At 54.5% G+C, this 25313-nt stretch overlaps 8 protein-coding genes across 8 annotated transcripts; all 8 read right to left on the reverse strand.

Annotated features, from left to right (window-relative positions):
* Positions 1-1218: 1218 nt before the first annotated feature.
* On the reverse strand, positions 1219-1680 carry JKF63_01760 (uncharacterized protein; the record flags this gene model as incomplete). Its single annotated transcript, XM_067897806.1, has 1 exon — positions 1219-1680. The coding sequence occupies one exon, from the start codon at positions 1678-1680 to the stop codon at positions 1219-1221; it is 462 nt and encodes a 153-aa protein (XP_067753963.1).
* Positions 1681-2482: 802 nt separating this feature from the next.
* On the reverse strand, positions 2483-5629 carry JKF63_01761 (uncharacterized protein; the record flags this gene model as incomplete). The annotated part of the gene is made up of 1 exon (XM_067897807.1): positions 2483-5629. The coding sequence occupies one exon, from the start codon at positions 5627-5629 to the stop codon at positions 2483-2485; it is 3147 nt and encodes a 1048-aa protein (XP_067753964.1).
* A 598-nt stretch (positions 5630-6227) lies between these two features.
* JKF63_01762 (uncharacterized protein) lies at positions 6228-8585 on the reverse strand (the record flags this gene model as incomplete). Its single annotated transcript, XM_067897808.1, has 1 exon — positions 6228-8585. The coding sequence occupies one exon, from the start codon at positions 8583-8585 to the stop codon at positions 6228-6230; it is 2358 nt and encodes a 785-aa protein (XP_067753965.1).
* Positions 8586-9553: 968 nt separating this feature from the next.
* JKF63_01763 (uncharacterized protein) lies at positions 9554-10054 on the reverse strand (the record flags this gene model as incomplete). Its single annotated transcript, XM_067897809.1, has 1 exon — positions 9554-10054. One exon carries the CDS (start codon positions 10052-10054, stop codon positions 9554-9556), a length of 501 nt encoding a protein of 166 aa, XP_067753966.1.
* Positions 10055-12293: 2239 nt separating this feature from the next.
* On the reverse strand, positions 12294-15464 carry JKF63_01764 (uncharacterized protein; the record flags this gene model as incomplete). The annotated part of the gene is made up of 1 exon (XM_067897810.1): positions 12294-15464. The coding sequence occupies one exon, from the start codon at positions 15462-15464 to the stop codon at positions 12294-12296; it is 3171 nt and encodes a 1056-aa protein (XP_067753967.1).
* Positions 15465-17829: 2365 nt separating this feature from the next.
* On the reverse strand, positions 17830-18633 carry JKF63_01765 (uncharacterized protein; the record flags this gene model as incomplete). The annotated part of the gene is made up of 1 exon (XM_067897811.1): positions 17830-18633. One exon carries the CDS (start codon positions 18631-18633, stop codon positions 17830-17832), a length of 804 nt encoding a protein of 267 aa, XP_067753968.1.
* A 1892-nt stretch (positions 18634-20525) lies between these two features.
* On the reverse strand, positions 20526-21026 carry JKF63_01766 (uncharacterized protein; the record flags this gene model as incomplete). The annotated part of the gene is made up of 1 exon (XM_067897812.1): positions 20526-21026. The coding sequence occupies one exon, from the start codon at positions 21024-21026 to the stop codon at positions 20526-20528; it is 501 nt and encodes a 166-aa protein (XP_067753969.1).
* A 1676-nt stretch (positions 21027-22702) lies between these two features.
* JKF63_01767 (uncharacterized protein) lies at positions 22703-24562 on the reverse strand (the record flags this gene model as incomplete). The annotated part of the gene is made up of 1 exon (XM_067897813.1): positions 22703-24562. The coding sequence occupies one exon, from the start codon at positions 24560-24562 to the stop codon at positions 22703-22705; it is 1860 nt and encodes a 619-aa protein (XP_067753970.1).
* Between the last annotated feature and the right edge of the window lie 751 nt (positions 24563-25313).

Raw genomic sequence — 25313 nt, forward strand, 5'->3', positions numbered from 1 at the left:
CTCAAATCACACGGAAGGGAATGCATGTGCATGAGTCATGTGGCACACGTGTATTTCCTTTCCTTTCATCTCTACGGGAAAGGGCAAGCACCTACACACGAAACCACCACTGCACTGTTGTAAGGGGCAAATGTATAGACTCTATTCGCGCCCGTCAGTCGTTAGGAAAGCACCACGGCGAAGATAGCACAAAGGCAGTGCCCACAGCATGACAGAGGTGTGTGTGTGTGTGTGTGTGTTGGGGGGGGGGGGGGAGTGCTGGGAGCCGGCTGGGAGAAAAAGGGGTTAGAAGCATTTGATCATCACACACGAGAATGCTAAAGACAGAGGGGTTAGCTCAACTACGCACACGTGTCATAAACCTGAAAGATGATAACACAAAGACTTGAAGGCAAAATAAAAGCACGTTTTTTTTTTCCCGAGTACCGCGAGGGCAGAAAAAAAAAAGAGATGGCTTCGTCGTCCTTCTTACGGGCAAAGAAACAGCATTTGGGAAGGCGGCCTCGGCTTTTTTTGGACATGAAGTGGAAGAGGTACACGGACGCCCGCTTGCGGCTAGGGAAGTGAGGATGCCCCCACCTTTTGCTACCCTCCTCCCGTACGCGGAAGGCGACAAGCACGCGTCTTCCTATCCCCCCCCCCCTCCCCGCTCCTTGTCGACGTAGGTATGGTGATGATATAAAAAAGGGAAACGTACAAAGAAAGAGGGGAGTTTGACAAGTGGTGGCTCACGCCGTGAATGGCTCCGACCAGAGTACAATAATAAAAAAGAAAAGTCCTAAAGTACATAAAAAGGCTTTGGGGCTATCATGAAATAAAGAAGGCTAAAGTGGAGGGGGAGTGTGGAGAGGGCAAAGGGGAGAAAGAGAGACGCAATAGCGTTTACAAAAGTTCGAAACCCATTTCTTTCCCATCAACACACACTCAAAAAAAAAGGGCTCGAAAAAGAAGAAGCTCCGAAGAAAGGAGGGATCAAGTCCAGCGCAGGCGGGCCGTACCGGGGGGTGGTGATGGGAGAAACACAGTGAGCCCCCCCCCTCCCCCCTGGGCACCCATAATCCCTCACCCTCAGATGCAAACGCCAAGCTGCCGAGCGGAGAGTATGTGCGCTATCTTCAAAATTCGCTTACTTTGAGCCTTCTCTTCCGGCCCTTGTTCTCTGTTTTTTTTTTATAGTATTGGCTCCTTTGAGAGGACCGCCACGTTTTCTTCTCCGCTTCAGAGCTGCTTCGCAGTGGTGCCGCGCACGTCGACCGTCTCCTGACGACGATCGACAACACCGGCCAGCGAGCCAGCGTTGCGGTCCACGTTCGTCGGACCGCCTTGCTTCGCGGCACCCGTGTAGGTGCTCTTGTCGTCAAAGAAGCGCACCGCAGCGGCCTTGGTACCGCTAGATTTGGGGGCAGCGGCGCTGAGAATGGCCTCGATTTCCTCAGGGGACTTCTTCATCTTTGCTGCGATCTCTGGAACCGCCTTGGCCTGGAACTCCGCGAACGTAAGCTTGCGCGCATCCTTCGCCTTCACCTTGCTGAAGAGCAGGTCGGCGTCCGTCGACGTAAAGGTCTTGCCAATGATCTTGGCCTCCTTCAGCATCTTGGAGAAGTGCGCGTTGTCTATTTCCTTTGACGGTGCACCGCCAAAGGAGGCGAAGGCCTCGAAGGTTGCCTGGAAGGTGCTCATTATCGGGGGAAAAATGGGGGAGCGTCAAATGGGGTAATCGAGCGTTTTTTTTCAAGGGTGCTGAAGGCGAGGAGAGGAGGAGCGGTGATAATCTGTGTTGTGTTTGCGTGCCGTCCAGAGAACAGTAGAGTGGGAAAATCACGTGCGCGGGGATGTGGTTTACGTGTGTGAAGCCGAAGGTGTCAGTGCAGTGGGAAGATGCGGGGGGGGGGGGGGGAATAGAAAGGGAGGAAGAGGATCGAGAACGTTCAACAGCGAGAAGCTCGAGGAAAGAGTTGAAGACAGCGAGATCTTGGGCAGCAGAGGCGACTGGTGTGAGCATACAAATGACCCCGCACTTGCACGAGCGCGAGGCACGGCGCTGGCACACAGCGGTAACGGTAAAGGGGCAAAGAGGGATTCTTTCCAGATAACATGCACTGCAGGGGAGCGTTGCCGGCAGACGGCGCTCACTCTCTGTAGCGGCAGGTCTGTGTAAGGGTTTATCACACCTCTGAGACTTCCTGGTAAACGTTGAACCAATTTTACATGGGAGAGCATTGTGGTGCAAAAAAAAAAAAGAAAAGAAGAAACCAAAACTGTCTAGCCGTATTCGCAAAAAAAAAAGAGCATGAGTTTTGCCCCAATAACACGATGCGCCTTCTTGTCGTGTGTACCTGGCAAGGAAACACACACGCAAGTGCTTTAGTCTACATAATGTTAAGAGATAAGGGGAAAAGCAGGCACACATAGTACCCAGGAGGACCACAAAGTGAAATGGTGTCGCTCTCGAAGCGCTAGGGGCGTGGTGGACTCTTATACTTTACTTCCCACGTTCCAGGTACTCGACCAGCCGCGCCATACTATCGAGATTGGCGTATGAACGCTGTGGCCTACTAGACTTACAGGGCGAGGCTGTGCCAAGGCGATGGCCAGTTTGTGGGGCGTAGAGGGGAATCGCCGCACGAAAAGGAGAGGCAGAGGTACTTGTGCCGCTGCTCTTTGGCTTTTCTTGGCCTGCATCACCGAGGCGAGCGTTCGCGGTGTTTGCTTGATCCTCGCAAGAAGCCCCATAAACGGCTGAACGCACCTGCCGATAAAGCTCTTCTTGACACCGCTGCATCGCACGCAGACGCTCCTCGCGGGCGGTGCGGTTCTGCTCAAATGGAGCTCTCTCGGTATTGTTGCCGCCGAACGCCAAGGACCCAAACGAACCGGGTTGCAGAAGCGAGGTGGGCACGTATTCCGGAACAACTGCCACGGGCAGCTTCGCCGCAATCATCTTCATCTCCCGTAAAGCGGCTGTCACCTGCGGCGCCGCGACATCCGAGGCTCGAATGGGGGGCACTCCAGGGACGAGGGGTGCAGTGCTCTTCCTGCGCGTAGGCTGCTTGTAGTAGTCAGCGTATGTTTGGATAGCGTATAGCGTATGATACTGAGCCTTGTACTCCTTGAGCCGACTCGCCAGTCCACCGTAGCGTTTCCTCGTGTGTGTCTTTTTCTGACCATAACTCAACCGTCTTTCCTCGCCATATGCCGGGTTACCTGCTGGGGGCTTTGAAGAGGCCTCCAAGACCCCGCTGCATGAAGGGCCGTTATCTGACATCTTGCACAGCACCGAGGAGAGCTGCTCCGCCATAGTGGACGGGCCAGCGACACTAGCCTGAACCGTCGACACCCATGTATCGGTACACGGAACAGAATCACCTGCTCTTCTCTTCCCCGTATACTCCTTTTTCAGACTGGCAGGGGGTTCAACAGGAGAAGAGGAGGTGCTCTCATTTTGCGTGGAGAACTCTGCAGCCGCATAGCGTTCCGCTGGGTGGCCGCCATGCGGGATACCGTTTACACGGTGCAGAGGGGCTGCTGCAGCAGTGCGCTGGGTTTCTGCAGCAAAGGTCCCATTCGGCACGTGCGCGTCCACTGATTTCTTGTTCGAGGTGCTCTCCTGCTCCAGTAGTGGTGGGGTGTTGTCCACTGAGACCTGCGCATCGTAGGCCTCCGCCTCGTCCACTTCCTTGTCCTCGTCTGAGCCATCCATGTCCTCTTCATCCTGTAGTACAATGGCTTCCAGCAGAGCAAGACGCTCTCGCAGCGCCAGGTTCTCGGCGTTGAGCGCCGCTTCCCGGCGTTCTGCAGCGTTTTGCAGCTCCCTCAGGGTGTCATAGGACTCGCGCAGCTGCGCATTCACCTGCATCAAATTGGTCAGCATGCCGCACGCGGTTACAAGCGATTCAGAGAGTTGATCCAGATCTTGTTCGGTGGCGACGGTCATGGCGGTTGCGCCGGCCACGGGGCTCGGTTCGCTAACAGAGCCCGGCGAAGTTGCGCACACGACACCACTGCAGTGTTCGCACACGTTGGTGTTACCTTCGCGCTTCACGAGAGCCTTTGCCGCCATCTCACGGTAGTAGCCCAGTTCCATGTTGAGCTGTGCAATCTCCTCTCGGAGCTGTCGAATAAGAAGCGTTGTCGCATCCTCGTTCACACGGGGTGTGTTGCGGATGTTCTTCGCGCGACCCGCATAGAGCAGCGTCGACACCGTTTCCTCCACGTATCGGTCCGAGGGGCTAATGCACGCGATCATGATTGTGAGTGAGTTGCCACCGAGGGCGTGCTTGAGGAGCATTGTCAGTTTGCTTTCACGATAGGGGATGTGTCCGACGCCCGCTTTCTGATCGGGACGGCCGCCAGCGCGAGGTGTCGGAGCCGAGTTTTTTTTTCTGGGGAGAGAAGTGGTTGCGGAAGCCGCACTACCTAGGGCTGTTATCACCTTCCCCAGGGAGAGCAGCGACGTGTTGATGTCGATCGACTCCTTCACGAGCTTGGTGCTTGGGTTGTGGGAGAGAAGGCTGAGCTTTTCGGAGCCGGCAAGGTCCACGAGGGACAGCTCTGAGCGACTGAGCAACTCCCCATTTCGCCGCGCGCGCCTCTCCACGTAGATGGTGAAGACGCAGTGAGATCGGGAAGACTGGTGATTGAGCAGGTGGCCGCGCACCACTTTTTGATGGAGACCACTGAGGAATACCGCACGCATCTCATCCGGGGTACTGCAAGTGCAGATAAAAAGATTCTCTACTTTGAAGACGTCTCCTTTGTGCCAGCGCACGCGCAAGTCACCGTGGTCGGCATTTCCTATGCGGCAGGAATCCGTTTTCATCTTCGGCAGCGACGACAGGGACGACGACGACGGCGGCTGCGCTGAATTACTTCCAGCAGGCAACACGCCGCTTCCGCGCAGCAGATCCGTGATTTTTTCGTTGTAGATTTGGTAGTAGCTGCACCGGAACGTGAACTCCAGCCCCTCATCTGGGGAGTCCGCGTCAACCCGGGCCTCCATGTCCTCCACACCAACGGCACGCTGACGTTCGCGAGCACGGTCAAAGAGCAGCTGAATGATGCGAGGCATGACACCGTGTTCCTCGACTGGTGTCCCCTCCACATCCGGTCTCACTTCCTTGCGCTGCTGCGCAGTCGATGTGTATCGAAAGCCATCCATGGTGTAGGTCTTGCCGCTACCCGTTTGTCCGTAGGCAAAGACGCTTGCGTGAAAGCCGTCGAGGACGTGATCTGCAAGCGGTGCAACCTCGCCGAACATCGTCGACTGATCCGCCTCCGGGGGCAGAACCCGATCAAAATGGTAGGATCGGGCGTCATTGTACATTACCTTGTTATGCACAATCACATCGTTGCCGTGGATCTGGACACGGTTGCTTGAGTGGTTGGTCTCCGTGTCAGAGTGCAGCGGGCGACAGCGCACAACAACGCGGACACGTCCAAAAAAACCGTTGCCCTCCTCTGAGGAAGGTAGTGAGTCTGTAACGCCATTACTATCAGCAGGGTCCCTGTAGAAGCTCGATAACGTGCAGTGAGAAGGTAACACACCCCCTTCGCGCTGCTTCGGCACCGCCTGGGGTTCGGTGGGTAGCAGCGACAGGGCTGCGTCACCTCTGTTCGTTTCACCACTCATCAATTCTACTCTCTACTGAGAGGCCTAGGACTATGGAGGGAAGTGCGTGTGTGTGTGTTTGGGAGGGGTAGAGAGAGGGCAGGCACAAAAAAAACTCAGGAGTGGTCAGCAAGTCGAGTTCTATCACCGCGGCGCCACGATCACCACGACCGAAGGGATGACAACCCATTCAGAGGACGCCAGCATATACTTTTGTTTTGGCGATGAGAGTGACATCCGCGTAGATACGGAGGGCGATTTAACTATATAATACAAGAGCAAAATTTCCCGCGCGTTGTCTTCCATAATTTATTTTGCAAGTACAAAGACTTGCTACACCCGCGGCAGCACTCCCCCCTCCCTCCCCCCCCCCCCGGCGGACGTGTCGACATACTTGAGATGTTTGATTACGACGGACATGTGAAGATAAGAAAACACAAGCAAAAGAAAGGGCTAAAGTCTCTCTAGAGAAAAACATTCAACTTCACTCTGAGCTCTAGGTGCTGCTGCTGCTGCTGCTGTGTGTATGGGTGTGACGGGGGGAGGGGGTCAAGCAAACCCAGCGTGGTATTCGCTTGCCACAGCCACATTCCTCCAACTTTTCTGTCCTTGTTCCCCATCAGCTACGTCGACGTTGCTTATCCTGGAAAGGGTCGGGTGCATGCTTGTTGGTCTTCAAGTCCATGCATCGCTTCAGTTTTGTCGTTGGCTTCAACCGCGCATCCAGCAGCCCCTTCTTCTGCATTTCAAGGACCACAGATGGGTTGTGCTCTACGTCGCGTGACAGCTGCGTTGCGTGGTCATATCGACGCTGTTTGATGGGGATAGGGGTGTAGTCCTCCATCTGAAACTGTTTCACAGCCGGCTTGGAAAAGAACTCGCGCTTCCGGTACGCCATATCTGGGTTCTCTGCCTGCACCTCGTAGTGCTGCTGCACGGCGAACTGAGGGTCCAGACCGTACAGCTCCGGCTGCTTTGTAAAGCGCTCAACGTCCACGGGTGGGACCTGTTTGAGGTCATCACCGACAACATGATTGCTGAAGTCGATGCAGAGCGCTTCAGCGACCTGTCGAACCCTCTTTGCATCTTGCTTGTCGCTCACAACGTAGACCCAGCCCACGTTTCCCATGCGACCAGTGCGCCCGCACATGTGCAACATGCGCTGCCACGACGTTGGCGCGAAGGTGATGAAGACGTGCGAGACAAGCGGCAAGTCAATACCGAACGCCTCCGACTCTTTCAACAACAGAAACTTCCAATCGTCCCTGAACGTGTGGTCTCCGTATACTTCCGAGAACAGTTTGACATCCACGCCCAGCCCACGAAGCTGGCGGCGTGCACGGAGAATGTCCGCCGTGTCTGGAAGAAAGAGTACGGCGCGGCCTGGAATCGTCTCCCGCGCATTCCATAGAAGGCGCACGAGATGACTGAAAACATCTTCCCTATGTCCGAGAAAGAAGGAAAATAGACAGTGCACGGTGGAGGGGACGCCGACGGTAGACAATACCGTCGTTTGAGCGACGGGCTTCATGCACAAAGCCTGCAAATGATCCTTTAGTTTTCCATCCACGTCAGCAGAGACCATGCCGAGTTGCAGCACCGAGCGAACGTGGGGTCCAGGAATCTGATGCAACGTTCCCAAAAGAAGCTCCGCGGCGAGGGGGTTTCGCAGGCGCTCTCGCACCGCTGGCACAGGTGCATCTTCCGGTAGCATCGGTATCTGCGCCCCAACATCGTCAACGTAGACGCGTCGCAGGTAGCCAAAGTCTTCAAACTCCATTTTCTTCTCGAATAGCAGTTGACACATGACGTCTGCGGTTGTGATGAAGAGCCTCGCTGGCCCGGTTGGACGTCTTAACCCGCGTCGAAGGTGTCTGTAGTAGGATTCGAAGTCCTCTCTGTAGGTGCCGAGATAAAGCCAAGAGTAGTCGTCGGTAGGCCGGTCAACCACAGTGCCACCACCAGCTCGTCGACAAAGCGCCTTCACCGTATCGTGCAGTCGCATAGCATTCACTGTGTTTGTCGCCACAAGGACATTGAAGCCCGCAGTCTCACTACGGATGCCCTGAAGCAGAGCCAGAAGTAGCGCTGATGTCTTACCACTTCCGGTAACGCCGTTAAATAGGACGTCGTTGTGGTCCTCGTTAAGCAAAGCAGAAAGCAGGCGGGACTGCAAACGCGTTGGTACTGGCCCGTAAACCTGCGCGGCAGCGGAGCTTATGAGCGGGTCCAAGCCCAGTGCAGACCAGGATGTGCCAGCAGCGTCAGTAGACTCCGCCGGTTTACGCAGGGACACGGCGACTGAAGATCCCGCGACGGTGTTGCACATGAGATCGCTTGCGAGGATCTGCTGAGGTCGGGGACCGGTGGACTCAAGTACAGTGCCCCTCACGTCCGCCTCTGACATGATCTTGCTGGCGACTGACTGATCAGCAGAAAGAAGACTCGTCATGAAGTCGAGTGAATCGACATCGTCGCATTCTTCATTTTGGTGCCGAGGCGCAGTCACGGTGGTAGATGTGAAGCTGCTGTGTGGCGCGCGGTCTAGTTGTGCTTCCTCTGCCACCTCCTCAAGGAGCGTAGTCCCACCGCGGCCTTCACAGGCGAAGACCTGGTGCGGCGCATCGCGATGTGGCAACAACGCGAGCGGATGACGCTCTACAGGGCTGTAGGTGATCTCCGTGAGCTCCTTCTCAAGCGCCTCTTGAGAGGGCCAGAGCTTCTGACGGTGTCGGTAATAATTACCGTTGCGGTTACGACTCAGCCGAGTAACCAGTTTGCGGGTCTCGAATTGGTCCAGGAGGGTGCGAACGCCACCGGTCGTGTTGGACTGTACAACAGTACGTCTAGTCATCATCAGCGAGGACGGAAGATCTGAGCTTTGGGCACAGCGCACCGAGGAGCATCGCACAAGACACGTACGCATCGTCGCCAGCCGCGTCATCGGCATCCCCAAAGGCACCTTTCTTCCCTGCATTCCTGCCGAGAAATGCACCAAAAAGAGCTCCTGCGCGCAGGAAACAGGACGGGGGGGGGTGAAGAGAACAGAATGGCCGGACAAACGATGGATTCGTGGGTGGCGCGTGTGCAGGGGGTGAGGGAGGAAACAATCGAAAGGAAAGTGGAGGCGTCAAAAGAAAACACGACGCATACCCTGGGACTGAAGAAGGGGGTCTCAGCTTCACTGCCAAAGGACGACTCTCGACATAATCGTCGGGAAATAGGGGCGTAAGTCTCAACCAGCCAAGCAGCGCTAGTCGAACAGGGTGGCCTGGAGTACCATGTTCCGGCAAGACTGGGTTTACTGGGTGAATTTGCAGAGCTCTGCTTAACCCCTCCCTCCCCACCCCCTCCGGTCGCCATCTACCCACACGAGATTTGAAAAAAAAAGGGGGGCGGCCGCGCGTCTAGTTACGGAAGAGAAGACGGAAACATGCCTTATTATGGGTGCTCACGGATAGGGTTTTCTGGAGACAGTCAAGCAGCGAGTAATCGAGAAAGTTGATTCACGGACGGAAACGAAACGTCACGGACACGGTGAGGGGGTGCGTCCATGGGAATAAGGAGAGGGCCGGACCGAGAAAAATATCGACAGAGATCGGCCCTTGGTGCGAAAACGGCAGATAGAGGGCGTATCACTTTAACAAGGCCGCGAGGAGAAACGCCCCACTGGTGGGGGGCAAAGAGAATTGAACAGAAATCTGATGAATTTGTGGTGGTGGTGGTGGGGGGGGGGGGGGCACTGGAGTAGAAAGAGCAGAGGAAATGTACATCACGGCGTGCAGAGGACGAGCAGGTGGAACCTAAGAGAAGCCGAGATATGCCCTCCCCCCCCCCCCCGCCCCCGCAACCACCACCACCACCATACTCCTCCCTCTGAAAAAAATTGGCAACAAGCGCGCGTTGCGTCGACGGGTATGACCGTGTAGTTACTCTGCCACGGCTTCACGTACGTGCGTCAGCGGCGCGTGTACGCTGCACGTGCATTTTGAATTCCTCCGGTGTCGAGGTAGCCATTATGCTGGCTGCCGCTTCGTTCAGGATTGTATAGCTCTTGTAGTCAAGGAAGATTGTCTTCACAACGTGCACAACAACATCTGCGATTGGTGTGGTTGGTTTCCATTCGTCATTTTGCAAGAGACCCTCGCACACGGCCCCGTCGTTCGATACCATGGGGTTGAGGATGCGAGTGAGCACGCGCACCACCGGAGGCCTGAAGGGGTAAAACTGAGGTGAGAGAGTGAACAAGATATCGTACGTGTTGCCGTGATAAACGCTTTCGGGGGGTGGCAGGACGCGAATACGCCAATGATAGGCGTCGCCGTGGGTTGTATCACCGTGCTCATCCGCCAAATATACAGCGTTTATCGTGGAACTGCCACTGTCCGCCAGCTCCTTGAGACGGGCGAAGTCCATACTCGCCCGCCGCAGAGTACGCACTGACATGATACCGGAGAAACCGAAACCAAAGAAACACACACACCAAAAACACCACCGCCACCAACACTAAAAACTGGGGCGAAGACAATAAGCAACGGGGAACGAGGTGTGTGACAAAGTGTGATGATCCAACCTGAAGCAGCAAAATGGTTTTGTAGACGAGTATCTGAGTGTATGTTGACCTCTTAGAGACAAGGAGCATAGATCTGAAAGATGCAGCTGTAGACAGCATGACACCTCGGCCCTTCGCGCGATAATAAAAAGTTGCGCCACTGGGGTGGTTCGGTGTTTGTTTCCCCTCGTCCTTTGCAATGAGGTTCGCCTTTGCTCGGCAAGAAAATCCTCGAGCGTTTGCCTCTTGAAGAGACCACTTTGTTTGATATTTGGATGCGGTACACGGCGCTAGATGTGATCACAGAGGTTGTGAAGGGAAAAAAAACCAAATGATAACGCCCCTGCCTGAGTTACTTTCGACACATACTGGGCTGCCCCCCACCATCTGTTAGAGCGGCCAAGGATTGTCCCCCAAGATCGAAGCCAATATCACCATCTTGGCGTATTTGTGAAACGCAAAAATAAAAAGGCAGAGGAGGTCGCAGCATTGTGTGTTTCCCTGTTTGTTCACGTTGCCGATTATGGCATCTAGTGCAATGTACCGACTACCCAGTAAGAGAAAAAAGTTTGGATCTTCCCTTCTGTGAGCGCTTCGCGATATTGGAAGAGGGGGCCGAAGAGGACTGGAGAAGGGGGCTCAGATCATCGGAGTGTGGCGTAAAAGATTGGCGCGCATTAGTGTGTGCGTGTGTGTAGTAGGGAAGGGGGGAGGGGGCGTTGGACGTATTGGTAAGCAGCTAGAGTGCGGTAATCGCTCCTTGTTCGTGTCTTCCCATCCTTGGATGGCCTTTCACAGGCAGTGTGACAGATACGTCGCCCTCTTGCCATGTCCGCAAAAACCGGGATCGGCATGAGGTCTTGTGAGCTGCCTAATCGGGCTTCCCTGGGCCAACGTATACCAGGGTCATACTACCGTGTCAGAGTGTTGCAGGATGCGGCGCTGAGCCCCTTTCAGTACAGTTGCTTCAAGCAGCTTACGAGACGTCATTGAAGGGAGCGGCTCGGGTGGCACCGAAAATCGCGACATTTCTTCTTTTGCAGTCGTCTTGTGCGATAAACGCAGACCTGGGTGAACGGCCCCAACGTATAGGGGTTCCCTCCCAGGTACACGTTGACCAACAGCGGCTGGAGGGGGCCCGGGCAGTCCAGGCTACCGCAGATTGTTGGCAGTGAGGGACACATGCATGTGTTTTATTTTGCAATGGCCGGCACCGGTTGTCGGCGAGCGGGAACGCCGTGTGCAAATCCATTCAGCAGCGGTAGAAGTGCACAATGCGGATGTCGAGCCTTTTCAGAGTGGGGAAGAGGGAGGTCCGTTTTCCTCCGTATTCCCCTCCACCTTCGGAGAGCTTCGGAGGGATACGGTTAGGGTAGACGGTGCAATCATTGCTGAGGTCCGCGGACGTGCAAACTAAAAAGCATGGGTCAATACACGCCAGGCGATTGCAACGCTCTTCTCGCACGGGGCCCCATTCCTGTAATCAAGTGACGCTTTTTTTTTCCTTTGTCGTCGCATAAAGTGACCGCGTGGTGTCTCAGACCGCAGCTCAAACGGGAGGCGGGGTACGATGCAGTCACGCTCAGCCCATTTCGGTCCCCGGGCGGAGGAGGCCAACGCACTTCTTGGCTTCTGAACAAGGAAAGAGGTGCTCAATAGAGAGGATAGTGAAAGGTGGTCGTCAGCCATGATTAGACACAAGTGATGCTTTTACATAATGTGTGCATGTGTATATATATATATAGGTGTACACTTATCCATGCCCCCTCCCTACCGAAGACGGGAGAGAGCAACACCGGGGATGCGCCGTCGCGGGAGCTATTCTTGTGGCAACGAATGAGACTTTGCCTCGCATCCACTGGCTTAGTGGGAAGGATTCCGCTCCGTGATCTACAAAGCGCAACCGTAAGCGAGTCGGTGACCAACGTCTCGAGGCATGTCTGCTTTATGGGCAGTCGCAAACGGTCAGACAAAAGAGTTGTGTGTGTGTGTGTGTGGGGGGGGGGGGGAAGGGAGCGCAAGCACACGAATACACCCACACCCACCCACACATATATATATATATATATTCGAAGCACCAGCGGCCGTCTAGTTGTGCCTTATCCCAACTCGATTTCCATTGCGCAACTGTGACTATGTCACAGGAGTTGCTGGGAACACCTCCATTACATTATCGGCATGTTCGTTCAGGTGCTGTTGCCGTAGAAACTGCTGAAATGCGGCCTCGTCGTGCACAGCCAATTTATACTCGGTCTTCTCATTGCACTCAGCCAGCACAGGTGGCAGTTCGCCATCTTCGAGTTTCACAAAGACGTTGTTGTTGTAGAGCGTTGTCTCATCTACCATGGACACGTAGTCGTGAAAATTCTCCGCAAAAAGTTTGAAAGACCGCAGCTGCATGGAGATGGGAACACCACGGTTGGTTTGGAACTTTCGCAGAAAGCCGCGCGGCACAGCAGTTTCCACATCTACGGTGATGCCGAGAAAAATAATTTTGTACGGCGTCGTCAGAGCTGGGTGACGAGTCTTGTCAGAGAGAAAGTATTGCTCCACCCCCCTTTGTTTATCATAACCCGGGCCTTGCTTGAAGAGTGTGTGATGGGCATCGCGCACCATCGCGACCACTTGTTCCACAAACGGTTTCCACATCATGGTGCCGTCAAAGACAACGCTGCGACCCTGGTTGATGGCCTTTACTAGGAGGTTCTCTGCCGCGCGTGTGCTATGTATGTGCGCCTCCGGCGACCCCATCTCGAGCTCCAATGGGAGCTTGAACTCGTCAGCGTTCACAACCACGCTTTGTTCCTTATGATTTTCCCACCAGCTGCTCCTCGCGAGGGCAGCGACAGCAGTAGTCTTGCCAGCGGCCATACCGCCGCCAAGGAAAATGAAGAGAGGCTGGTCCGGCTGCTGCGACTGTTGGGAATGAGGTGGCGTCAATTGAGACGGTGTGTGCGCACCTCCTCTGCTGCCACTGCCGGCGACACCCAAGTCATCCTTGATGCCTTGTAAGCGGCGCAGCGTTACGACTGCCGAGTGCATTTCGCGATAGCGCTTGAACTTATCGTGGGGGACAGACTTGATGCAGGTGAAGAACTGCCGCATCTTTCGTAGGCGTGGTACGCTCGCTCCGCGAGAGCTGATCCACTCCACAAGCGAAGGAATTGTCTGGACTCCCTCCAAGGGATATATTACGTATTCATTCGCATCTAAGACGTCTTGGAAGGATTCACGCCATGCTTCCCCACTGTAGTCGTCCATGAGACGAGCCCTACACTCGATGCTCCCACTATGACAGCTAGAGCTTACGGGGCTTCCGTCATTCCAGCGCCGCAGTGGAGGCGCAAGCGGCGCGTGAACGCTTTCACCTACGGCACTGGAGACAGTTTCCCTTGGCGATGGCGTGAGAGACTTCGCCTTCTCTCTCGGCGATCCCGCGAATGCCGAGAGAGAGTCTGGCCGACTGTCTGTCGACGTGCTCGGATGATGCCCTGAAGTTGTGGCGAGGCTACCATTGCTTTCGACCGCTGCGCCATGATTCTGCAAAGGTTCCGTGAGGCGTGAACACATACTATTGTTTTTCGATGACAACGCTATTTCTTCTGCTTCTGCCGACGGCGCTGTTTCCTCTGCCTCGTTGGGAGTGTGACCAGTGGTGCGCCGAGAAGGCACTTCTACGCTGTTATGAACCGGCAGCGACATTGAGTCCGGCGCGTGTCTGCGTCCGCGGCGAGGCAATCCGTTTCTTAAATTGCTAGAAAGACCGTTCACACGAGGTTTGCGGTGCCGATACCGCGACGGCTGCGTTGGGGCGGGGCACAATGGAGCTTCGCTCACGGCTGTGGGGGCCATGGGCGCTGCCAAGGTACGGGCACTGGTTGGTGGATTACCGGCTGGAGCGCTTCTTTTCGATTCAGAGCAAGCGCCGCACGTCTTTTCCTGATGAGTCTGGTCGCTGGAAGAGTGCAAACCCGAGCTTGAATCGTGGTGGTGGTGGTGTTTTTGGTAGCGCAGCGGTGGCGTGTAAACAATAGTTGGAAACCAGCTCACCTTGTACAGGCTTGACAACTCAGGCTCCATGACCGCGTAGACGACGGCGATGGTCGGCATCGGGTTAAGCAGCCGTTTCTCCGTGATCTTATGGAACATCTGTATCGCCTCGTTGCTCTTGGCGGAGTACTTGGCATGAAAGACAATCACCAGTCCCGTTGTATTACTCAGCAGTGCCTCACGGTAGTTGCTCAACGTCAAAAACCTGAGTCCGTACACTGCGGTGGCACTGAACGCGCGTGCGCACATCACATTTGGCGACATGATGGGGGGGTTCGAAACACCGTTCTGGCTGCCGACAGTCTGTGCAGTGGTGGGGCGGTTGGAGAGGGACGAGTAGGGCACTGAGTCGTCGAATCCGTTATTGGTGATGGAGGGCGAAGATTGTTGTGGGAAAGAGCTGTCAACGCCGGTGGAGCACTTCTCCCTGACAGCCGGTGTGAGGGCACATTGCTTCTGCAGGCTACAGAGGTCTAAGCCCTCTGATTCCGTGTTTCTCGTCGTTGGCGAGCCACTAGCGCTGATGCAGTGATGCCTGTTGAGGGTAGTTCCGTTGGCGATGCTGACGAGGCTTTTCGATCCGCTCGGGGAGCCCTCGCAGCGGTACGGGGCCCCTGTTGAAGTGGGGGTGTAAAAGGGCGAGATGCTCTCTGTTGGCTCGAGGTAGGTATGTGGAGGGAGCAGCCACGGGGTGTGTTCGCTGTCATCGATGCCTTCTTCGGGGGTTAGATTGGCGCACAAAGGCAACACATATTCCCGAACGTACACCTCGTATTCTTTATTGATCTGAATCACATAGTCAGCGCGGTGCCAGTTCCAGGAGAAGTACATGGGTACTAATGTGTTGAGAATCGACAACATGTGCTCTACCGCTTTGTCGGGGTCGCAGCAGCACAAGCTGGGCGTCGCGTGCCGCACCTGGATGTGATCTTCAGATACGTGCTGCGCATACCTCTCACTGGGGATGTCCTCCTTTGCAAGGGTTGCGTCTCCCCCGTGGTACAAGAGGGGGTCCGAAGAGTCGATGCAGTAAGAGGCACGCTTTCGAACATGACCAACTAGACGCAGTCGGTCTCGAGCAAAGCGAATCGCCCATTTGTGGCACAAATTTTGAAGCATCTCCGGGTTTTCACGCGTAAGGAAAAGCATCGTGCAACACGCAGCCAGCTTCGCCACGTACATGTACGGTGGATGCTCGAGTGCCTTTAGTGCGTACTCCACAAAGGGCACGTACGGAGGTGGTGAATGCATCATAATACTTCCGTGGAGAGTGGAGCGAGCGTGGGGTAAGGAAGGGTGAAGAAAACGGAAACCAGAGTCATAGATCGTAGAGAAAAATAAGGGAGGGATAAAGGTAGAGAGAACCACAGGACACAGAGCAACAACCAACGCAAACTATCACAATAACGACACCAGTCAACTATCCAGTCACACACACACACACACACACACACACGAGGCGTAAGGCGGTATCCTAGTCACCCAATTTGCGCCCTTCCTTGTTTTCTGTTTATGTTCCAGTCTTGTTCAGTGCTGCCTGCACAGAAAGAAAAGTGGATGTGGGTGTTCAAAAATAGACGGATCGCCGCTGTTGATATAACGGAAGTGGCGAAAGGGAAGGAGGCAAGGGGAGAGAAGAGAAGAGTAAGGACACGTAGGGTTGATAATCGTTCGACACAGAAAAAAAGCAGGAGGAGGAGTGGAGGAGTGGGGGGGCCAACGCAGCGTTATCGACTCGCAACGAATAAATGACACGGCAGTAAACGGGGGGAAGGAAATGAGAGAGGGAAGGAGGTGTTGTTGGGGGAGGGAGAGGGGGGGGGGGTTAAAATATCTGGCCGCTATAAGAGGCTCTCAAACGCACCGTGTATAGGACGTCGAGGCGAGCAAGCAACGCTGGAAAAAAGAAAATCGAATCAAATCCGTAGTATCGATGAAGAGGGGGGCGCGATACGAAGTGGAGAGAGCAGCTAAAAAAAAATAGCAACAGCAAAACACGACGAGTCACGGGTCCTAAGAGGAGGGGGAGGAGGGCTATAAAGGGACTAAAGAAAGCTATCGCAGAGAAAGACCAAGTCTACAAGAGGCCGAAGAATAACAGTACAAAGAGGAAAAGCAACAGAGCATTGCAATCACGCAATGAGGGTGGGTGGGTGGGGGGAGCACCACAGGCAGCCGAGCAACGACGAGAGCCAACACACACACACACACACACACACACACAAACAAAAGGTAGTCGCCGAGGATGTCCTTGAAGTGCAAAGGCTGACCACAATACCTTACAGGCCACCTGGCACCGATCTGGACCGCTTTCCCTGTTTTAACTGAATACAGTTTTATCCGAATGCCGTGTTGAATCTCCTTTTTTTTTGATGTAGTGGTTGTGGTAGTCTGGCGTTTCTCTTTTTGAGTTTGAATGCAGGAAGAGAAACAGCAACACCAACGAGAGTGATATACGCGTTTCTTTTGCACACTAATATTTTTTTATTCTTGTAATGTGGCAGTAAAAAATGTTTGTTTGGGCGTGTGGATCTCTCGCCGTGGCAGGTTGGCTTTACTTTTGTGATGAGAGGCCCCCCCCCACACCACGACCACGCAGGAAAGACGAAGGGGGTGAGGGAGGGAAGGAGAGGGGGAATGCAATACACGACGTATTTACACGGCGGCGCTGACACACAAAAAAGGGGGTCTATTTCATTATGACTTGTCTTTCTCTAGTTAGCAGCACTGCCGACCGAGCGAGACGCTGGAAATAGGCGGGAGACCACCACAACGACGACAGACAGACAGACAGACCGACAGACCAATACGCAAATGGCGACGCTGCAGCACCCTGAGTGTGGGAGGAAGTAAATCAAAAAAAAGGAGCTCAAACGGATATACGTTATATGAATGAGATTTGAGGCACGTGTCAAAAAGGAAGAGGGGGAGGGGGAGGGGGGGTGGAGAAAAAAAGGGAGGGTCCATGAACTGCAACGAAAGCGTAAAGAGCACGTGGGCCCCCCCCTTCGAAAAAGAGGGTGAGAAGCGCCAAGGGGTGCTGTAGGAATTACGCGGCTGTGCTCTAGTCGATCGGCCGTTGGTCATTCCACTGTGCTTTGTGCGGAGGACATCAAGTGTTGAAGCTTGCGTCTAATTTTCTGGTTGCACTAACGCGCGCCACAGTGTGTTCGTGAGCATGAGGATGGTTACACAACTTCGCTTTTCAGTGACATGTTGTCCCCCCCTTTTTTTGGGTCGATTCCTTTGGTAGGCAAACAATACCGATATAAACCGAGAGGCCTCGCCTATGAGAGAACACATAGAGTCTACGACGCAAGTGTGTGTAGGTGTGTGTGGGTGGGGGAGGGGGGGGGCGGAGGAGAAGGGGGGGATGCACGGAACAACGTTAAGCTGATGTTTCCCGGTAAAGAAGGAGGCACGGCGGTAATAAAGACGCGGTGAGCCACCGTTGCATCAGATATCCTCAAAGTACCTCCTCACCTCACCTCACCTCACTCCCCCCCTCTCCCACAACAACGAAAACATCAATAAGTAATGGGCTTGGTTTCGCCCCTAAAGTACGTGGGCGAGGGTTCACCTTTTTTTCCCTTTCAAGTAGTAAAGGCTTCTTACTCCTCTACAGAGTCATTATAGAGAGCAGACCGCGCATCAGACCCTTCAACTGCTCTGCCTGCACCACGACAGTCGGGTTATACGCGACGATTGGCCCACCTTCGACTTCCGTCTTTCCGCTAAGCGGATTGACGACATGGATGAAGATGCCGTAAACAACGCCCGGATTTTTTTCCTGGAGTCGAAGAGCGCGGTAGAGGGCACAGTTGCACAGATAGCGTCCCGCATCCCGCGAGACTGCCCAGCACGGCGCCTGGAAACTAGGCATCACCATGTCCTTACTGTTCGAGTCCGCTGATGTGACCTTGTGCTTTGACGTCGCACTGGCACCATTCAGCTGTTCAACTAAACTCTGCAGATACTTCAGCTGCGATGAACCCTCTCTACCGAACCAGCTCTCATGGAACATTTCCACGCCGCCATCCTCCTGCACGATTGGCTCGTGGTTGAGCACCCGACCATCCACGTCAGGGATGGTGGCGAAGAGCTCGTTATAACCCTGTACTTCAATTCGAATGAGCCCCGTTGTGTCTGTGTGGACACCAAGATGACACAGCAGAATTTTCACCTTACCGGCGCCATACTTGTCGATTATCTGGCTGATCTCACTCTCGACTTTCTCGAAGAACGCCAGTACGCTGCTCACACTAACATCGAGTTCCGTATAGCGTACATCCACGACATCGGGGTGGCGCTTCAGGTCTTCCACGACCCGGAGGGCGATGGCAGAGCTCGGGTTCACCTTCACCTCGCCAAAGGGTCCGTATCCCGTAATGAAGACAACGATTCCCGTGTTTGAGTCAGACATTCCGCGCTGTTCACGGGGGAGGGGGTGAGGGGGGGGAGGGGTAGACGTTACAATAAATTTTGTAAGAAAAAAACCACAGAATACGAAGAGCTAGTGAATCTGCCGTGTATCTTTGTGTGTCTGTGGAGGAAGGGGGGCGGGGAAGCATAGAGTCCGAAGAAAATCTTTGCCAGTACAGAGCGCTTTTTCTTTTTTTCACAAAAGCTGCGGAGAATAAGTCTACCCCCCCCCACCCACCCACCCACCCTAGGGAAAAAGTCTACAAAGGGACTTCAGAAAGGGGAGGGGACCTGTGAGGTACTTACCAAAGGAGGGGCGTGCGTCACAGTCACAGGAAGAGACGCTGCAAATATGTCGGGGTAGGGGGTGGGGATGGCAAGCATCAGTTTGGTTTTGCTTTCCGACGCGGTTCCCTAGGCCCCTTCCCCCCTCCCCGGCGTATCGCACGTCTGATACGAACCCTCCCGGAACGTTCCCCGACAACCTGCGCGACCGAGTAACCCGAAGTTAGCTTGTCTCTATACCGACATGGGGAGCCTGAGGTGGTTTTGATGCGAGGAAGAGCGTCTTTTTTCTCCCCTGTTTTTTTCTTTTGATTCAGTAAAGTGACTCCTATCAAAGACAGTTCGGCCCTGAGCACCACATGAAAAACGGACCTGCCAAAGGCAACCCACACACCCACACCAAACACCTACACACACACAACGCAATTCTCCGAGACGCCGCACACTCAGAACAGCGGTGCAACTCACGGGGGGAAAGGGAAACCTCAGACTCTGCTATTTGGGATGGAGTTCTCTTCAGATATGAGGACACGACCGGATCGGAGATCCGACGTTTGCTCGAATCGGAATATGAACAAATCTTTTTTTTCCGTTCTCGTCATCACCGATTCCTCTCCCGCCCCTCCTCCTTCCGCTTTCGCAGACACTTTAGGACGCCATGATGTTTCCTAAGCAACACAAACACCCCCACACACACACACAGACAGACAGACACACAACGCAATTCTCCGAGACGCCGCACACTCAGAACAGCGGTGCAACTCACGGGGGGAAAGGGAGACCTCAGACTCTGCTATTTGGGATGGAGTTCTCTTCAGATATGAGGACACGACCGGATCGGAGATCCGACGTTTGCTCGAATCGGAATATGAACAAATCTTTTTTTTCCGTTCTCGTCATCACCGATTCCTTTCCCGCCTCCTCCTCCTTCCGCTTTCGCAGACACTTTAGGACGCCATGATGTTTCCTAAGCAACACACACACCTACACACACACAAACCGCCCTTCAATTATTTTTTGTTCCCGGAAGGCGTCTTCACTCAACAACGGGGGAAATGAGAGCGGAAAAAGCAAAAGAGATCAGCAGGCGACAGGTGGACGAAAAGGGAAGGTGGAGGTCAAATGCTTCTAGAATCACATGTGAACGTGACGTCCTGGGGACGTGCGTGTGCCCCCCCCCCTCCGCTTCCAGATTTTCCACACCCATACACAAACGAGACCTGTGCCTGGAGGGAAAAGCTGTACAGCGTGTGTGTATGTGGGGGGGGGGGGGCGGTTGTAAAGAGACGGCAACATTGACTGCATTTGCTTCAAGCGCAGGGGCCTCTCTTATTTTTGACACTGCCGCGCCGGGGTGCGTTGTCAATGAGTGCCACCAAGACCCCCCATGTGAGGGTTCCGCCATCCATGCAATGTCGCCCCTTTGAGCCCGACACAAGAATTCTTTTTTCTTCTGATACATTTAGGGTGGTGTGATCCTGGACAATGGCAGAAAGCAGACGACGATGAACACACAAGAACTTCAACCAGCGCATAGCCCAGATGCTCCAAGAGCGGTGGATGTTACGCCTCTACACTGCCCACAGTCGACCGCCTCACTGCGTAGTATCAATATGTGAAGGGAGACCATGGCTCATCCTTGAAGTACTTCACATGTTCGGCGAAGAGATAGCCGTAGACCGTTGTCCCCAAGGTGGCCGACACGCAGAGAAAGCAGAGCAGTTTCAGCCACATCCACTCCGGATCGGCGCGGCCGACACAGAGGAGCTCTGCGACAGGGTCTGGGTGTCCTGTGTTACCCCGCGCCACATAATATTCGGGAGAGCTACTACCACGGCGACCCTGAAACAGGAATTTGGGCTGCTGATGCTCTGGCTCGGGTGCCTGTTCAGCTTGTATAGCAGGAGCCTCTCTTTCTTCTTTAGCATTCCGGAGAGCTGCTATAGCGCGGTTGTTGGGCGTGCTGGGACCAATCATGGCATCAGTGGCGGCGTCCATATTGACAATAGTTCTTGCCGTAGCACCCTTCGCGACTGTTGCTGGTAAAGAACGGCATAACACGGTGGCGCAGAAGACAGCCCTGCGTGTCACTCTTACACTGCGGAGCATCGTCTCACGAGAAGAACGACAAAAAGCGACGAAAAAAAGAAGGACTGTACGTAGATGGTGTGAGCAATACGTGGCAGATGAACGGAGGTGAGTAGAAAACCCGAGACAAGAAACACACCGGCTGGTTTGACTTCCCTTGGGTGCTTAACAGACAGCGCTGCAGATGTGCAGGAAGTCCCACAGAGGGGAAAAAGTGAAGGAAACGGGGGGGAGGGGAATGGGACGCAAAGATAGACTGATGAATGTGTGTACGTGTTTAAGGGTGTAGAAGCCGAGGCGCAGTGGTGTTTTCCGTATCGTTTTTTTTTGTTGTTCGTTTGTTTGCTTATGTAGAGAAGCGCACACGGAGACCCCCCACAAAGTACACATGGAAGGTCCCAAGGGAAAAAGGAGGGCCCCGCAACACCGCGGTGTGTGTCAACACAGACAGACGTGTTTTTTTTTTCAAAATGTGCCCGTCGAGTGAGACAGCGAAGGAGGGGGAGAAACGGTGGGAATAGAGATTTTTTTCATGTGCTCGACATGTTCATAGCAGGCTTCCAAAGGCCTCCTCGTGGAGATGACGATGTGAGTTTCAAACTCTCCTGTCTCAGTCCTCTCAGAGGCTCTCCCCCCCCCCCCTCCACCCGCCCCCCGCAAATACAGACTCAGAAGGGCCATCGCTAGAGACATGGAAAGAGGTTGGGAAGAAAGGTAGGGTGCGTGCGCGTGACAGAGGACTGGCCTACGACTGATCACGCGCTCTGCCGACGATGTGTCGCGTACCTCTTACTCGGCGTTTTTTTTTTCGGCTGGTTCGAGGTGGTGGAGACAAATCTACGAAAAGATCACACTTTCCAGCGAACACCTATGCTCCGCCCCCCCCCCTCCCTCTCCAGAAGTAAAAAATGTGCGATAGAAAAGGGAATGGAGCTCGGAAAAGCGATCCAGTACCTCCCGATTAGCAACCGGTTTCAACACACGCACAGGGCCCTTACACGCCCATCAGCAGGGGGGGGGGGGGAGGGGGAGGGGGAGGAGGGGAGGAGGAGGAGGAGAGGCAAACGAGACAAAAGAAAACGCACCTATTACATCCCACCAGCGAAACTAAAAGAACAAAGACTGCCTATTGTACCTAAACGCGGAAGCAAAGAATCTTGAACTCCATATTGATTGGGACGCAAACAAAAAAAAAAAACAGGAGCCAGACAACACCGACAGAATGTACTTGAAGCAGTACCTACCACACTACACATACACCAACACACACAGAGACACAAACCACCACCACGAAAACAAAACCGCCGCAATATCCACACACCTTCCGATGATCAACAAGTATACCCCCCCCCACCTCTCCGAAGAAATATGTCCCTTATTGTGAGGTGCGAGAGTGTGTGTGTGTGTGTGTGTGTGAGGGAGGGAGGAGGAAGAGGGAGCAGAGCTAGCCAGCCCGCTGCAGGAGGTGCGCATCTATTATTGTCGAGACTAGCGTCGCATGTTTGTTGTTTTTGTTTTATTCTCTGAGCTAACGCTCCCAATCTTTTCGCCTCGAGCAGCACGCTCAACTCCGCAATCACGGTCGGTTTTTAACGGGGTATCATACAGGGAAAACGTCCGTGGGACATCCGTGTCCTCTGCCGCCCCTTTCCTCCCCCCTCCTCCACATGTCCAACAAACGCGCAAGCCAAATAAGTCTAGCAGCCACACTTCACCTTCGCTTTTCTTACCACCATAGATATTCGCCCCGCGTGATGGTCACTCTTTGCCCCATTTGCACGGCTGCTCTTCTGTTTCGGAAGCGAATTTTTTGTACACTCCTTCGGTGTTGAGGGGCGGAGATCGGTACGGCCGTCGTCCTCCAGCGGCTGATGATTCTCTTGCCCACCGCCGTTCCCACCCAACCACGCCGACTGTTGTGTCGAGACGCAGTTCTTGGCGTTGGTTGTATTGTTCCCGACGGTATCTGACATGTTGATGAGTGTGGCCTCCGTGCTTTGTTGAACCGAGGTGGTTCTGTTTCGCAAACGGCAGCTCTCTATCGCCGGTGAAGTGGTGGAGACGCCGCCGTCCTCGGCCGCGGTGCCAGGACTTTCCTTTAGCTGTGAAATACCGTTTCTTTCTGGACGGCGAAAGCCGCCAAAGTCCATCGTGAAAGACTCGACACCATCCACGAGCACGGCGATCGGCGTCGGCTGAAAGACAATGTGCTCCGTTGTCTCCAGCCCCAGCTGCATGCTGTCATTGAGACCACATGTGAGCACTTGGCCACTATCACAATAGAACATGCTCCCCGCCGGGCCGGCCGCAATACCGATGCAACGCACACCTTTGCCGAGTGGAATAGGTGTGAACCTGCACGATTGCTTCAGATCCCGCCCGAGGCCGAGCTGACCGCTCTCGTTGCTTCCTGCGCCGTATACAATACCGTTGCTCGTCAGGGCTAGGGAGTGACAGTCACCAGCCGACACCTGGACAAAATAGTGATGTGTCAGATTCTCATGAAGAATCGGCCTGCGACGTGCGTCCTGGACTTCGCCGTTGCCTAGTTGGCCCTTCTTGTTTCGACCAAAGGTGTAGAGGTGTCCGTTTTGGTCAATTATCAACAGAAAACCCATACCGCTTGCCAAGCGGGAGACGGGGGTGCGGCAAAGCGTCATTACTCGCCGCGGCGTGCTCACGGCCCGCTTCGACGCTGTTGTCTTGTACACAATTGAGTCCGTGCCGACCATATAAAAGTCCTCACCGTAGCCCAAGTCCAGAAAACGAACTTGACGTGTCGGCATTATCGACCGAGTCGGATTCGGAAGCGCAGAGAGCGACCGTACCGTGAAAGCGCGCGTCACGATGGCGAGTCGCTGCCCGTGTCCCGCCAGCATCAGTGTCTTTCCGGCAATGCCGGTCATCGAGTCCTCACGACCGAGAGGCGTCGGCCCATCTGCGGAGAAGCCCGACACCTTCAGTCCCCCAGATGACCAGACTTCGTCTTGATTAGTAAGGATTGCAAAAAAGCCTTCGCCAGCCAAGCAACCGCGGCCGCGCAGGTGCTGCGGCACATTCACCCCGTGCCCAGAGCCAAAGGTAACGAGTTGCTTTGTCTGACGGTCAATGAAGCAACTCGTGGTCCAGCTCATGGACATTGCTGGTACATTGTACCGTAAGGCATAGATTGGGATGGCAAACATCATCACCTGCTGAAGTACGCGGATCGTGCAGGAGGAAACGCCATACGCTGGTGTGTCCTTTGGTTGCCCTCTGGCACGAAAAGCCTTGTTCAACTCCAAGGGCTTCTCTATCCTCCTCAACTCTGCTTCCTTTGCCTTCGCCTCCAGCTCCATCTCGCGTTTCTCCTCACTCGTAAAGACACGCCCCGAGACCTCGTCGCGGTGCCTCTTGCCCCACCGGGTGAGCCTATACTCCTCGCGCTCAGCTGTAGTCACCCGTGCATCGAGCGCACGCTGTCGTGCGTGAATCAGAGAAATCATGCTCGAGAATATGCACTCGCCGCAGCTCATGCCGCGGCGCGTTTCTTGCCAAAAATCAGCATCTGTAATCATTTGGAGCTCACACAACAGTTCGAGTGTGCTAGTCTTCACTCTCTCCCCCCTCCCTCCCCACTGAGATGGAAAAGGCACTGGGGTGCGAAATCGGGGTCCTACACGATCTTCAGACCCAATTGAGAGCCCCTCCCCGAAAAAAAAAAAGAGTGGAATATTCGTACCAATGCTAGCATGCGGGACCTAGACGGTAGCCCCTGTGCAGAGCTCACGGTAACGCTCCCCCCCCGGGGACGGGGAGAAGAGACGAGACCGGGAAAAGGGGGGGAGAGGGGGGGGGGGGGGGGGGGGGCCAGGACGTGATCGAACCGATGCTACGAAGAATGCCGTAATCCCACCCGCAGCACCGTCCGAGCGAAAAGCGGAAAGAGAGCCACGCGACAGGTGCGCGCGCCTTCGCGCATGCAACAGCGAACTTTGTGTGGGTAGCGGCTATCGTCCTGGTCTATGGGGCTCTGCGCAACAATGACTCCAATCTGCCTGCGTGCGTCTGCGCTGAGATGTATGTATGATAGCGAGGGCCTTGGCGTTAGTAACAGGTTTGGGAGTGAACAGGAAAAAAAGGGGGGGGCCAGGTAGGAGGAGGGGGTCAAAGAAAAAAAAAAGGAGAGGGCTAATGACATCAAATAAAGAGAGAGATGTTACCCCTTGATGGGATGCCTCGGAGGGAACATGACAGCAGAGCAAGCGAGTCTATGGAATTCGGCAATCTATCCTCTCCTTTACCAGGGGAGTGAGAGGAATCCGCGGA

The sequence above is a fragment of the Porcisia hertigi genome, chromosome 34 (genome assembly GCF_017918235.1).
Source record: "Porcisia hertigi strain C119 chromosome 34, whole genome shotgun sequence".
Taxonomy (NCBI): domain Eukaryota; phylum Euglenozoa; class Kinetoplastea; order Trypanosomatida; family Trypanosomatidae; genus Porcisia; species Porcisia hertigi.